Source organism: Coptis chinensis, chromosome 3, assembly GCF_015680905.1.
Source record: "Coptis chinensis isolate HL-2020 chromosome 3, ASM1568090v1, whole genome shotgun sequence".
Lineage (NCBI taxonomy): Eukaryota > Viridiplantae > Streptophyta > Magnoliopsida > Ranunculales > Ranunculaceae > Coptis > Coptis chinensis.
The window spans coordinates 82,839,570-82,854,595 of NC_141458.1; the positions used below are offsets into that span (position 1 = coordinate 82,839,570).

At 41.0% G+C, this 15,026-nt stretch overlaps 1 protein-coding gene across 1 annotated transcript; it reads right to left on the bottom strand.

The window, feature by feature from the left end:
• Positions 1-1,701: 1,701 nt before the first annotated feature.
• On the bottom strand, positions 1,702-3,746 carry LOC147511146 (uncharacterized). Its single transcript, XM_086598373.1, has 3 exons — positions 3,365-3,746; positions 3,034-3,055; positions 1,702-2,698 (listed from the first exon to the last, which is right to left on the bottom strand). Exons 1-3 carry the CDS (start codon positions 3,744-3,746, stop codon positions 1,702-1,704), a joined length of 1,401 nt encoding a protein of 466 aa, XP_086454499.1.
• Positions 3,747-15,026: the final 11,280 nt, after the last annotated feature.

The following is a 15,026-nucleotide window of genomic DNA, read 5'->3' on the forward strand; positions in this document are numbered from 1 at the left end:
ATAGGCAAATGACATGCCTTTCCAAACACAAGCCTATAAGGGGACATACCAATAGGAGTCTTATAAGCAGTTCTATAAGCCCAAAGAGAATCATTAAGACGTTGAGACCAATCCTTATGGTCGGTCGCATGCAGTCTTTTCTAAAATCCGGCTTTTAATCTCCCTATTAGATACTTCTACTTGGCCACTAGTTTGAGGATGATATGGGGTAGCAAGCTTATGAGTAATAGAGTACTTTTTCATTAAAGATCCAAATGCTCGGTGTGTAAAATGAGTACCATTATCACTTATAATTGCACAAGGCGCACTGCCAAAATGAGAAAATATATTATATTTTAAAAAGTTAACTACGACTTTTATGATCATTCGTTTTACATGGCACCGCCAACCCACTTAGAAACATAGTCTACGGCAACAAGGATATAAAGATAACCAAAGGAAGGAGGAAAAGGACCCATGAAGTCTATACCCCATACATCAAAAAGCTCCACAACTAAAATAGGGGAAAGAGGCATCATGTTCCTATGGGAAATATTACTCAGACACCGCATCTATCACAATTCAAACAAAACTCATGTGCATCCCTAAATAGAGTAGGCCAATAAAAACCACACACCGCAAAACCTTCGCAGCCATCTTTTTAGGACCAAAGTGACCACCACATGCATGGTCATGGCAAAAGAGAGAATACTATGAGACTCACTCTCGTGAGACACATCTCTAACAATCTGGTCGGGCATGACTTAAACAAGTATGGATCATCCCAGAAAAAATTCCTAACCTCAGCAAGAAACTTATATTTATCCTGTTGTCTCCAATGAGCGGGAAACTATTTCGTTACAAGATAATTAACAATATCCGCATACCAAGGCGATTGTGATATAACAAAAAGTTGCTCATCAGGAAAAGATTCATTTACAGGCAAAATATCAGTAGAAGATTCTACTATAAGTCTAGACAAGTGGTCAGCGACCACGTTCTCCGTACCCTTCTTATCCCTAATCTCTATCAACCTCTTTGCAACAAGAGTACCCAAATAATCAAACAAACTTTTAAGCGTCCTTCTTAGTAAGGAGATATTTCAAAGCCGAATGATCAGTAAACACGACAACCTTAGACCCTATGAGGTAAGACCTAAATTTGTCTAAAGCAAACACAACAGCTAACAACTCTTTCTCAGTTGTAGTGTAGTTCATCTCAGGCATCATTAAAGGGTCCGACTAGCATAATAAATAACATGGGGCAACTTGTCAAACCGTTGACCTAAAACAGCCCCAACCGCATAGTCGGATGCATCACACATTAACTCAAAAGGCTCACTCCAATCGAGGTCAGATGATAGGAGCGGTAGTCAATAAATGCTTAAGCTTCTCAAAAGCTTTCAAACAATCATCATCAAAGACAAAAGCGGCGCCCTTACCAAGTAAATTGCATAAGGGGACGAGAAATCTTGCTAAAGTCTTTAATGAAATGCCTATAAAACCAAAGATGACCTAAGAATGACCTAATATCTTTCACAGTCTTAGGTGATGGAAGACCAGAAATGACATCAACCTTGGCCTTATCGACCTCAATTCCTTTACTAGAAACAATATGACCAAGAACAATACCCTGTTGGACCATAAAATGACACTTCTCCCAATTCAACACAAGATTCTTCTCCTTGCACCTAATTAACACTAATTCTAAAAGGTGCAAACCTTAATCAAAAGAATCCCCAAACACTGAGAAGTCATCCATAAACATCTCAAGAAACCTTTCTACCATATCAGAAAAAATACTAAGCATGCATCGCTGGAAGGTACCAGGTGCATTACATAATCCAAAAGGCATACGACGATAGGCAAAAGTTCCAAAAGGACAAGTAAAAGTAGTCTTTTCTTGATCCTCAGGGATAATACATATTTGGTAATACCCGGAATAACCATCAAGAAAACAATAGTATTTATGACCGGCTAACCTCTCGAGCATCTGGTCAATAAACGGAAGAGGAAAGTGATCTTTCCTAGTAGCCAAGTTCAACTTACGATAGTCAATGCAAAAACGCCATCCGGTAGTCATACGGGTGGGCACTAACTCGCCCTTTGAATTCTCAACAACTGTAAGCCCAGACTTTTTAGGGACAACCTGAACAGGACTCACCCATTTACTATCGGAAATGGGATAAATGATACCCGCATCTAACAACTTGAGAACCTCGGCTCTCACTACCTCTTTCATGTTAGGATTAAGCCGTCTCTGAAACTCACGGGTTGGTTTAGCATCCTTCTCAAGATGAATATGATGCATACAATCAGTTGGGCTTATACCATTAATATCAGCAATATTCCACCCTAAAGCTGCTCTATGCTCTTTAAGAACCCTAATCAATTTACCTTCTTGTTCATTATCTAGATTAGAAGCAATAATAACCGACAAAGAATCATCAGGTCCCATAAAAACATACTTAAGAGTATCAGGTAATGGTTTCAACTCTAGCTTAGGAGGACTCTCTATAGAAGAGACTGGGGTAGACTCAGATGGAGTCAGATGCTCTATTGTGGCTCTCCACTTATCGGTTTCTAAAATTGGGGTTGCATCCAAAGAACGATTAACTTCACAAATTACATCATCTACATCACAACCACTACCATAATTAGTTAAACAAGACTCAAGAGGGTCATCAGAATAACTCTCCAAGAAAGTCTCGTGAACTATACTATCAATAAGATTAACATCCCAAAAATCATCGTGTTCGGAGGTTCTTGACCCACATTAAATATATTAAGTTCTGTAGTCATATTACCAAAAGAAAGTTTTAACACTCCATTACTTACAGCTTAATGATAGCATTAGAAGTGGCTAAAAAGGGACGACCTAAAATGACCGGAATATGGTGTTTAGGATCTTGAACAGGTTGTGTATCCAGAACAACAAAGTCAACAGGGAAATAAAATTTATCAACCTGAATCAAAACATCCTCAACAACACCACGTGGAATCCTAATAGACCTATCCGCCAATTAAAGAGTAATTGATGTAGGTTTCAACTTACCAAGACCAAGCAGTAAATAAACCTGAATAAGGCAACAAATTAACGCTTAGCTCCTAAATCAAGTAATGCTTTCTCAATCATATGATCACCAATAACACAAGAAATAGTAGGGCATCCCGGATCTCTAAACTTAGGTGGAGTTTGGTTTTGGATAATAGAACTCACTTGCTTTCGGTTAGGAAAGCTTTCTTGTGCACATTCAACTTACGTTTTTGTGTACACAAATCTTTAAGAAACTTGGCATAGGAAGGAACTTGTTTTATAGCATCAAGTAACGGAATATTTATTTGAACCTGTTTAAACATTTCCATTATTTCATTAAGATTAGAACCTTTCTTAGCTGGAATCAAACGTTGGGGAAAAGGAGCTTTAGGTATATAAGATGGCATAGGGTTAGTCTCCACAGCAGTAAGAGGTTCTACACCCTTCCTAGAACTATTATGACTATTAGATTCACTCACCTCACCTTCCTCCTTCTCACACTCTATAGGATCAGATCTGACCTCAGCGTCCTTAGACAACTCAACCCTATTATCAACACGTTTTCCACTCCTAAGAACAGTGATAGCCTTGGCTTGCTCCTGGTGAGCCTGGTTTAAGTTAGAACTTATTTCCAACTGACTCCTCGGATTAGCTACTGGTTTACTAGGAAACCTGCCCTTGTCCCTCTCATTCAAAGTATTAGCAATTTGACCTATGGTGATTTCAATCATCCTAATGGCTTGAGCATTATCCCGAGTAGCCGTTTGACCTGGCTTGCATAAACCGTTGCGTTGCGTTGTGTTTGGAATTTCATGGTGTTTTATGTTAATTGAGCAATGGCCTCTTCTATATGTGAAAGTTTAGGTGGTTGAGGTGCATACCGTGGGTAATTGGGTTTGAGTTAACCACGGGCCTCCCCGATGTATACCTTTAGACCAAGACAAATTGGGATGGTTACGCCGCCATCCGGGTTATACGTGTTAGAAAAGGATTATTGCCCCGGCTTTTGGTATGAATTAAAAGCATTGACTTGTGCATTTACACCGGGGCAATTATCTATAACGTGATCAAGACTCTCACACAAATGCACACCCGGGACTTCAACATTGGCTCGGAGCTAGAGACTTTGTCTCTTTTTCTAGCCTCGAGCTTCAACTCTCCTAATTAAAGCGGCCATCCTAGCGTTAGGTTCGCCGAATTCCTTGTCAACACTTTAACAAACCCTTCGTAGTAGTAGTACTACTAGCCACCTTCTTAGGCTCACGACTAGTTTCCCATTCTTTGGACCTTCTCGGAGACTTCTTCTAAAAAGGTCCACGCTTCTTCTGATCTTATCACAGAAAATCCCGGTACTCATGGTCTCAATCATAGCATTAGAATTAAAATCGAGACCCTCATAGAGAATCTGCACTAGCCTACCGTTCTCTAGGCGTGGTTAGGACAATCGCAAGAGCATGTCCTTAAACCTCTCCATACACTTCCATAATGACTCTCCATCGGTTTGGCAAAAAAAGATGACAAGTCTTTTCTAAAACCAATCGCCTATGATTAGGGAAAAAGTTTTTAAAAACATAATGCATAACTTTTCCCATCCCGTTATGGAATTCGATGGGAGAGTGTGAAACCAACTCTTGGCTTTTTCTTTAAAAGAAAATGGGAACAATTTTAATTTTATAGCTTCGTCACTAAATTGTTGAAGCTTAATAGTCCCACAAATATCCTCAAATTCCCTCACATGAAGATATGGGTCTTCCTCTTCCGTTCCCCTAAACTTAGGAAGGAGCCCCAGCAGATTGGGCTTCAACTCAAAGTGATTAGCATTGGTTGCAGGGGGAACGATGCAAGATGGTCGGGTTGTCCTAGTAGGATATATATATTCCTTAATAGATCTAGGTACTTGGGCAACCACGTTATTGTTATTACCCTCCATGTCAGCAAAAATTGGTGTATTGCCAACAAAAGTTTCGGGTACCTCTAATTCGGGATGCCTACTTCTCCTAAGGAGAGTGCATTCAATCTCAGGATCAAACGGTGCAACAGGTGTGTTATCAGACCGAGTTACTACCATAAACTACTTCTAAAACCTAAGACTCTAATAAAAGATGTAGACAATTCACACAAACAATACCAAACAAAAATTACAACCCAGATTGAATTTTAAAACTTGTTTAATATATATTTGCTCCTAAACCCAAATCACACGATTCCCAGTTCTTGTGCAAAAAGCACCGTCACTCGATCCACGCCAGCGTAAAAGGTTTTCCTAGTGAGCGGGCTAAAACCTGTCCTAATGCAAGATGCCTAAGGCTGGTCAATGTGATTTAACCTTCCTAAATGCAAGAAACAATAAAACAAGCACAACCCACGAAACAAACAAAATTCAACCCCACAAAGGAAAAAGACGTACCTCCGGTGAGCCTTTCGAGGGCTACTTATGACGGGTGACGACGACAAGCACTTCACAACGCCCACAACAAAGTCACGACTATCCCTTTAAAGAAGAAATCTATGCTTAATTATCTGCAAAAATAACTAAAATTAGACACGTAAACTATGAAATAATATAACTACGACTAAACTTAAACTACTTAATCACGATAAATAAAACTTTAAAACTCAATTGTACTACTACTACAATCCAATCCCCGTAAAAAAAAACTTGATAGGAAATTAACCAAACCTAAATAAACAAAGCTAATTAATTCTTATTTTACTTATACTAATACTACATGTTTATTTACGAGGTCTATCGTAATAGGTGTGCAAGAATCGAGGTCGATCCCACATTGGGATTGCTTTTTAGGACAATTGAATACTAAAATATTACTTATCCTAATTCGACAATGTTGTTTTATAGAAATTTGAAATTAATTACTACTAAATCTATTTTATTTAACTACGATCTAAGAAATGAATAAACTAAATGTTAGGGGTCTGCTAAGTGGAGAGAATTCTAGGACTATCGAATCCACCTTAAAACTTTATAGACACTATCAACTTAACCTTTGGTATTCCGGTTATATATTTCTGAGAAGCAATCGATGATAATCAATTGCTTTCTCGATGATATTATCGTTACAATTCTTGTTGTATTTTCTTCGCAAAATTATCTTCTTACTCAGCTAAAGATCAAACCCAAAGCATTATTTGTCTTCTTACAGCACAAACAATCAAACGATTTAATACTAACAATTATTCCAAGCTTGATTAATAATCTCTTATTCAAACTACCGAAAATGCATCACAGAAACAATGAAAGAAATAATAGTAATATTAATCACGAGTTCAAAGAAGAATTAAATCATTAAAAACAATTCAGGAATACCAAATATCAAATATCAAACATCCATATCGATCTAAGGTTTCATCTACGCCCTAGAAATAATTTAGTTACACATGGGAAATAATGCAACGTGAAAGCGATATATCAAAGAAAAAATAAAGCCATTAACAAAACCGATCATCATTGTGAAGTCCGGGTTCGGTGTTCGGCTTTTTCTGATTTTTCCTTTATGTTCCGGATTCTCCAAAATTCCGCCCAGGTCTTTGTCTCCCCCACTTTCAGCCAAGAGACGACGCTTATTCTCTCGCTTCCCTTGCATTCCGGCCACCACCAAGAGCCTCTCTTCATCACTGTGTTCTCAGTTTTTTTCACCAACCGACAACCTCCCTTTGTTTCCCTCGTTTCGCCACGCTTCCAAAGAAAGAGACGCCCTCTTCATTCACTGCTGTCGCCCCCACTTTATACGCGAGAATCCCGCTTTAAAAGGAAACTCCTTTTTTTTTCGGTATGGGATCGGCAGTTCCCTTTTTTGTCTTTGGGAAGGTTCTCTTTTGGTCGGGATAAAAAGGCGGGGTTTTCGGGATGTTTAGTTTGTTCGTATGGAATGAATTTTGAAGAAGGAACTAAAGGCTGTTACGGTACATCAAGCCGGATGGGAAATGGTGTGGCCCTTAGTTAGTGGGTATGGGCTGGTCTCTTGAGTTGCACATGGTCCGGTCTTCAGCACCTCCTTTAGTCATGCGATTTTAGATTTTAGATATTGGCCCATAGCTCACAAGCTTGTACTATTACTAAGGCCCGACTAAGGGTGGCCCATCCTTCTACTGCTGCAACACATGTATTCAGTGAACAATTTACGCTTTTACCACACTTTCATACATTATTTCGATTCCCTGCAAAATCACCGAAAATGCACTAAGTTAATCAAACAAATAAAATAAATGGACTAACTAATATAAAATTGGGCATAAATATGTAACATTTACGTACTTATCAGGACCAATATTACTACTACCTCATTACCAGAGACAATAATTCTCCAACTGTCTTTTTCGAGGGGAAGTAGAGTGATGAGGGTTGGGCTGATCACCACCTTCGAGTGTTAGGTGATGCGTGAGACGTTCATCCTCCAGATGCTGATGGTAAGCCAATAGGGATTCCTATTCCCATAAAACACACTCATGCTCCGACCAGTAAGTCTATTTTCTCATGAATTTTACAATCATCATAAGAGTCTTTTGACAGAGTTTCTTTGCTATTATTCCTTAGATGACTCTTCCCCCTGGAACCAATTAACTGCAACTGATGCTGCTACGGTGGACTTAATCAAGAAGATCCCCAAGGATCAAAGGATGCCCTGGGTGATAGTTCCTGACCCCACCCGTCTTTTTGAATATTTCAATATGTCTGCTGAAGAACTGCTGACATTTGCCCTCGGATTTTCCCCTTTTGGGATAAATATTGTGAATTATAGGCATACAGTACTTCCTCCTCCTATGGTTAGGATGTTGGTCTTCTTCCTCTTCCAATTCAGGATGAATCCTCTTTGAGCACTAGCAGAAGAGGAAGCCACAAAGAGAAGAGTTCTGTGGCAACCACCAGTGATGCTGCGACTTTGGGTTTAGTTCAGGAGCCTGATGTCAGTGATGATTGTGTGATCACTGGCGGAAGGGCCCTGAACTGCCTCATGAACTTCTGGCAATTTTAAGAGGGAAGTATGTACGTCCAATCATTCAAAGTTGAAAAGAGTTGATCCTACTCTTGCTTCTGATGTTGCCCTACCAGGTAAGAGAACAAAATTTTGCCCTCTATCTGTGGATGAAGAAACACTTTTCAAGGTTCATGTGACTATTCCCCACTCTGGTAAGTCTTTTGAGAAAGTAGTTGTACCCCTACCAATTCCAGACCCTCATATAGTTTCTGAACAGGCTGGTGACTATGTACCTTTGACTATTGATCTTTCCCTCCCCGATGACCGAAAGGGGAAGGGCGTCGATGAGACAACTGCTATAATTGTTGCTCTCCCTCCTCCTCGATTTGGAGATAAGAGGAGGGTGAGTAACGACATTCCCTTTTCGCCACAATCTCCAGATTCTCCTGAAAGGGAGATGATCGTGGAAATGGGCGTTGGGGCCAAACTGATGAGTTTTCCATTACCAACAAACACTCAGTTAATGATGTTGATATCACGCTTGGAGTTCTGGAAGCTGCACGACTTCTTGTTGATAAAGCTGAAGCCAATATGGCTGGTAGTCTGGATCTGTCATTTCACAGATCTACCATTTATCTTGCCAAGGTAAGACTTCTTCTATGTACAATATTTTGTCTCTCTCATTGTGTTACTTACACACCCTGTATTCTTTTTTAGTTAGTGAATAACTTCTTGGCCATGAAAGAATCAATATTTGCGACCTCAACCAGTACAACTGCTGATGACATGACCACTGGCGAGCTAAACTGGGCAAGAGAGGTTGCTGAGAAAAGGGTTGCGGAACTGCAAACCTAGGTAGACCAACTTTCGGCCAGAGAGAAGAAGTCAGATGCTGGTTTCAGGAACATGAGAGAGAGATGATTGCCAACCTCCATAACTCTCTAGACAAAGCCCAAAAGGGAACTGCCGAGGCTGCTTCTTGGAAAGTAAAATTCTTGGAACTACGTTCCCGATTTACCACTCTATAAGCAAAGCATGACCAAGTCCAGGGGAAGCTTCACCATAGGAATACCGAGATGAGAACCCTTGGCCAAGCCATTACTCATGCAAATGAAGTCATGGCAGGCTATGAGAAGGCTCTCAAAGACAAGCACCTACATTTTGAAAAGCAGGTTGGTGATCTCTTGGCGGAGACCTCTGAGTTCTATTCCAAGGTGGTGTAGGAGGTAAAGAAGAGGTCAGCTGAGAATGTTATTTGTTTTGAATTGCTCTGAGAGTACTTGATGTTTCTGAAGACTCCTTCAATGTAGCTAGACAAGTTAAGTTTGAGGAAGCAATTAAGGCTACTGGGTATGTATCTCAGGTGGATGATCAAGGGCGGGTGACCAACCCTTTCATCTTATTTCCTTACCTGAATACCAGTATCTCAGTGATTCATAATGAACTTATGCCCGATGCCTCCTCATCTTCTAAAGAAGACACCAATGATGACATGCCTCCCGTTCAGCTTCCTTTTTTGCCTGTGCCACTTTCAGGTGAATGTTCTGTTCAACCTTCAACCGTCCTAACCAGTCTAACCACACAGTCAGTTCTTGAGAGTGGTCCAGGAGTTCTTGATGCTGGTGCAACAACAAGTACTGATGTTGAACTAAAGTTCATTTCTACCCCTGCTCAATAGGCGAAGTAAATACTTAGCTATTTAGTTCATAATTTAGAAAACATTATTTTGAAACAATTTTTCTATGGGTCTGTAATATTGAGCTATGTTGCTCACATACGATTTACTTACTGAGCTCTGCAGCTCTTCAAGTTTATGCATGAAATTAAAACATTATATGTTATATATCATATAATGACATGAACTACTATTCATATTCTACCTCTGATGCCCCCAAAGTTCATTTGGAACAACAATAGGTGACCCTAATAGGCTAAACATGTTCAAATGAGGCATAACCAGAATCTTATCAGGATATTATGGGAGCCGTCCAAATTTAATAGTAACTAAAAGTTCGATCGTAATTGAGAAACAGCGTCACAGAGGAGCCATGTGTCTATGCGAAGGTAACTGGGTGCCTTGAGCATAACATTGTGTTTAATAACGATAGGTCCTGTCTATTTAAAAAATAAATAGGTTATTGCCAGAACAACAGTGCGGGGGTCTTCCTCAGCGCAATCATGCCGATATAATTCTAGGCTAAAGATTACGTGCTAGGATCTGGATCCAACCCAGATCTTCCCAGTAATCCCCATTAGTGATGTTATGAGAGCACAAGGAACTGGCATACAGTTTGAGCTCTCAAAAACACTATCTACGGTTCCAAGTCAAGCATGCATACATTTTACTGAACAGTTAGTGTGGTTAGATTCCCTAAAGGCTTAACCCATCGAGGATAATCTTAGTCTGAAAGAACTGGCGTACAGTTCAAGCTGCATGGGAATGAGAAAGGAACTGGCATACAGTTCGGCTTCCTCAAACTCAATATCACTGGTTCCAAAGCAAATTGGCATATAATATTCTTGAATAGATAGTTAGAAGATAATTCCCTAAAGGCTTAGTCCATTGTGGATAATAAATAAATAGCTAGCGCAAGGAATAAATTTGATTGCAAGCTGAGGAACTTTATTGAGAACTGGAGAGAATAAACAATGCATAAAGAAGCATGAAATAACAATTTACTGATAGTACTTGCAAAGGTGCTCTGCGTTCCATAGTTTGACAAGAACGTCCCCTTCAACAATACGTAAGTAGTAAAAACCAGTTCGGCCGACCTTGTCGATGTTGTATGGTCCTTTCTAGTTAGGCCCAAGCTTGTCGTTATGCTCTAGGATCTCACGCAGAACCAGATTGCCAGATTTGAAAACTCGAATTCGGACTCTCTTGTCATATGATCTTTTCATAATCTGCTGATTGGCAGCTAAGCATAATGTGGCGCCTTCCCGCTTTTCATCCAGAAGATCCATTTCTCTGTATAACAATTCCTCATTGTCCAAGGTGTGCACAACGTCCGGCTTCTAAGTGGGAGCTATCAGTTCGGGAGGTATGACAGCTTCAGTTCTGTAGGTCAGTGAAAATGGGGACTCACCAATTGATCGTCTGGGTGTAGTTTGGTAGGCCCATAGGACTTTAGGTAGCTCCTCAACCCATAAACCCTTTGCGTTATCTAATTTGCGCTTTATGTTATCCAAAATAACCCTATTAGAGGCCTCAACCTGGCCATTGCCCTGTGGATACCTTAAAGTTGAGAAAAGATGGGTGATGTGTAACTCTTCACAGAGTTCAGTGACCAATCCACCAGCGAACTATTTCCCATTATTTGAGATGATGACTTTGTTGTTCCAAATGAACTTTCTGACGTCCTGTTCTCGAAAAAAGACAAGGGGAACTGCTTCTATCCACTTGGTGAAGTAATCCGTCATGACCAGTAAGAATCTGACATTACCGGGAGCAGGTGGCAAGGGTCCCACAATGTCAGTTTCCGACTATGCAAATGGCCATGCAGCTCTGTCGCTGGAGCATGGATAAGCGGAACATGTCCCTGACACTTTTCACATTTGCTGGCAAAAACTTATGCATCCTTTTACATGTAAGGCCAAAAGTACCCTTGCCTTAGGATCTTGAGAGCGACTGTTCTACCCCCAGCGTGGTTGCGACAAATTCCTTCGTGAATCTCTCGCATGACCTGTTTAGCGAGGTCTGGGGAGACACATCGGAGATGAGGTCCCAAGAAGAACTTCTTGTAAAGATCATCTCTAATGAGAGTGAATCTTGGTACCTTTGTAAGCAGACGCCTTGCTGTGTTCTTATCATCTGGGAGTGTCCCGTCTTTGAGGTAAGACTTGTATAGATCCATCCAGTTTGGTGTGGTGCCTGGAATAACACAAACTATTATAACAGTGGGTGCTTGGATGCTAGGTTTGTCTTGGAACTCTATAGGGATGGAGCAAGACTCGCTGTTGCCCAATATTGAGGAAACATATGCCAAAGCATCTACGTGTCAATTTTCTGATCGAGGCAGTTGATAAAACTAAATATTCTCAAACTTGCTCTGAAGACCCCTTACCAGTTCCAGGTATTTAGCCATTCATTCATCCCTAGCCTTGTAACCTCCATCAACTTGAAACACAACCAACTGTGAGTCACTAAAAACTGTGAGGTGTGTTAAGCCCAGGTCGAGAGCCATTGTGAGGCCAGCAAGTGTCGCTTCATACTCTGCTTCTTTGTTAAAGGCATTCCAACCTAACCGGATGGATTTCTCCAGTCGCATGTTATTAGGAGTAACTAACACAGCTCCAACTCCTGTACCTCTGTCATTTGAAGATCCATCCACAAACAGTCGCCATCCGGAGTGCGGCTCCCAAGGGTCTAGATGGGTATTTGGGGATTCAGGTAGGATGTTATCATCTGAACTGGGGATTGTTGAGTCATACCCAGTGTAGGTCATTGGGAAATCTCCCAAGAATTCTGCTAGTGCCTGCCCCTTCTCTGAAATTCATGGGACGTAGATAATATCATACTCTAACAGTTACACAGACTATTTAGCTAACCTTCCTGACCTGGTCGCCTTTTCCAGAACTGATTGAAACTGGTATTCTGTGATTACTCTGATAGTGTGGGACTAAAAGTATGGTCGTAATTTCTCTGCTGCAAAAACAAAAGCTAAAGCGACTTTTTCGAGTTTAGGGTACCTTGTTTCTGCCGGTAGGAGCGTTCGACTCAAGAAATAGATAGGTTTTTCAACCTTTTTTTCATCCACACGTATCAGTACAGAACTGATACTGTAGTCAGATGAAGAGAGATAAAGACCCAAAATTTCTCCCTTAACTGGTTTGGAAAGGATTGGTGGTGCCTCCAGGTACATTTTGAGTTGATCGAATGCTCTTTGGCATTATTCCATCCATGCAAATGAGGTATTTTTTTGCAGTAATTGAAACAGAGGTTTGCACTTATCTGAACTCTTGAGATGAACCTGTTCAGAGCTGCTAACCTGCCTATAACGTTTTAAACATTTTTCATGTTTTTAGGTGAAGACATTTCTATGAGTGCCCAAATCTGATCTGGGTTTGCCTCGATTCCTGGCTCAGCAACTAGATACCTTAAAAACTTCCCTGATGAGACAGCGAAAGCAGATTTTGCCGGGTTGAGTTTCATGCGATACTCTCGGAGAATGTCAAATGCACGTTTCAGGTGGGAGAGATGATTTCCACGTCTTAGGCTTTTGATCAAGAGATCATCTACATACACTTCCACAATGTCACCTATCAATCCCTCAAATATTTTGTTTACCAAATGTTGGTACGTGGCTCCTATATTTTTCAATCTGAACGGCATGACTTGATAACAGTACAGGCCATCCTCAGTTGTGAAACTAGCATACTTGTGGTCTTCCTCATGCAATGGGATCTCGTTGTAGCCAGATGACATCTGTGAAAGATAACAATTCATGTCCAGCCGTCACATCCACCAATTTGTCAATCCATGGCAAAGGGTAACTGTCTTTTGGACATGCGCAGTTCAGATCTGTGAAGTCGATACAGATTCTCCATGACCTATTCTTCTTACGTACTAGGACAATATTAGAAATTTAGGTGGGGAAATTGATTTCCCTGACAAAATTAGTTGCCTTTAGCTCTTCAACTTTGGTTTTTACTGCTTTGGATCTGTCAGCACCTATTTTTCTCAGTTTCAGTTTGACTACTACTGCATCACTGCGGACATTAAGCCAATGGCATGCCACATGGGGGTTAATTCCTTGCATTTCCTCGAATAACCAAGCAAACACATGTTTGTGTTCTCAGAGGAAGTGTATTAAAGTTTGGCGCTCTTCAGAACTCAATAAGGTACCGATGAAAGTGGTTTTGGGTGAGCTTCCTCCCACAATTTTCACTTCCTCTAACGACTCCAGTGAAAGGGGATCCTCCCTCTCTCTTGGGACCAAGTCCAGGAGAGGGGGATCCAACTGTAATTGCTATTTGGTGGGTTTCCCCCACCTCTATTAGTTTAAAAGGGAGTGGGAACTGCTTTTTTCGCCAGAGCGTTCTCCTCTAATTGTCTCAATTTTCCCATTATGTGGGAATTTTAGACATTGGTGATATATGCTGGGAATAGGGAGTCTGTGAAGCCAGGTCCTACCCGAGATCATATGATAAGGTGTGTTAGGATTTACCACAACAAAATTTATGATGAGGGTTACTGGACCAGTGGCTACGGGTTGCTGGACCTCCCTAACTATAAGAGCTTTGTCTCCGCTGAATCCATACAGGTTGGAGTTGGTGGCAACCATCTCAGAGTTAGGAATCTATAGTTTTTTGAATGCGTCATAGTGTAACATATCTATTGAACTTTCTGGATCAACCAATATGCGATTCAAATCGTAATCTCTAAAAGGAAGTGTAAGAACCAGTGCATCCTCATGTAGACTCTGGATACTAAGACAGTCAGCCTTAGTGAAAAGGATGAGTATATCTTTGTGGGGTAATGTGTCAACTTGAGCACATTCCGTAGTCAATTCACTGTTCATGATCCTTATTTGCTTGGCAACTTGCACTTGGTATCGTGCACCCTTTTCTATGGCCTGCCCACTTCGCTTGCTTGCCTTTCCTGAAATCATGTTTATCTGGACCCGGCCATTGAGTGGCCCAGTACCTAGGGGATCCTAAACTGACATGCTGATCTCCTCAAGTTGTACTGCGTTCACCTGCTCGTGTGCTACGAACTACTTCAAATACCCTATTTCAATCAGGTCCTGTAGTTCATTCTTCAAGGTCCCACAGGCTCTAGTACTGTGACCCTTACTCTTGTGGAACTTGCAGTAGTTCCTCTAGTCTCTGTTACCCGAGGAGCCTAGCTTGAGTAGAGCTAGCCATTTGAGGTAGCTCTGGTTTTTTATTGAGTACAGGACCTCGTTTAGCATTTTGTTTAGAGAGGCGAAGTTTTTGTCCATCGAGGGAAGAGCTTCTTCAACTCCTTCCATCCGTGGCTTCTTTTGTGGTTTTCCATCTCCATTGCTGGCTACATTTTGGTACTACCCTCTGGGCATTCATCCCTTTGATGGGGATTCAGCCCTAAGGCGACCA

What these genes read in the sequence shown, in the direction of transcription:
- LOC147511146 (XM_086598373.1), bottom strand. Translation starts at nt 3,746, where the DNA reads ATGATTGAAATCACCATAGGTCAAATTGCTAATACTTTGAATGAGAGG. An exon ending in TTTGATTCCAGCTAAGAAAG is followed by an intron (nt 3,056 to 3,364) that starts GTTCTAATCTTA and finishes TGCCTTATTCAG; the next exon opens with GTTTATTTACTGCTTGGTCT. An exon ending in TTATTTACTGCTTGGTCTTG is followed by an intron (nt 2,699 to 3,033) that starts GTAAGTTGAAAC and finishes TCTTATTGATAG; the next exon opens with TATAGTTCACGAGACTTTCT.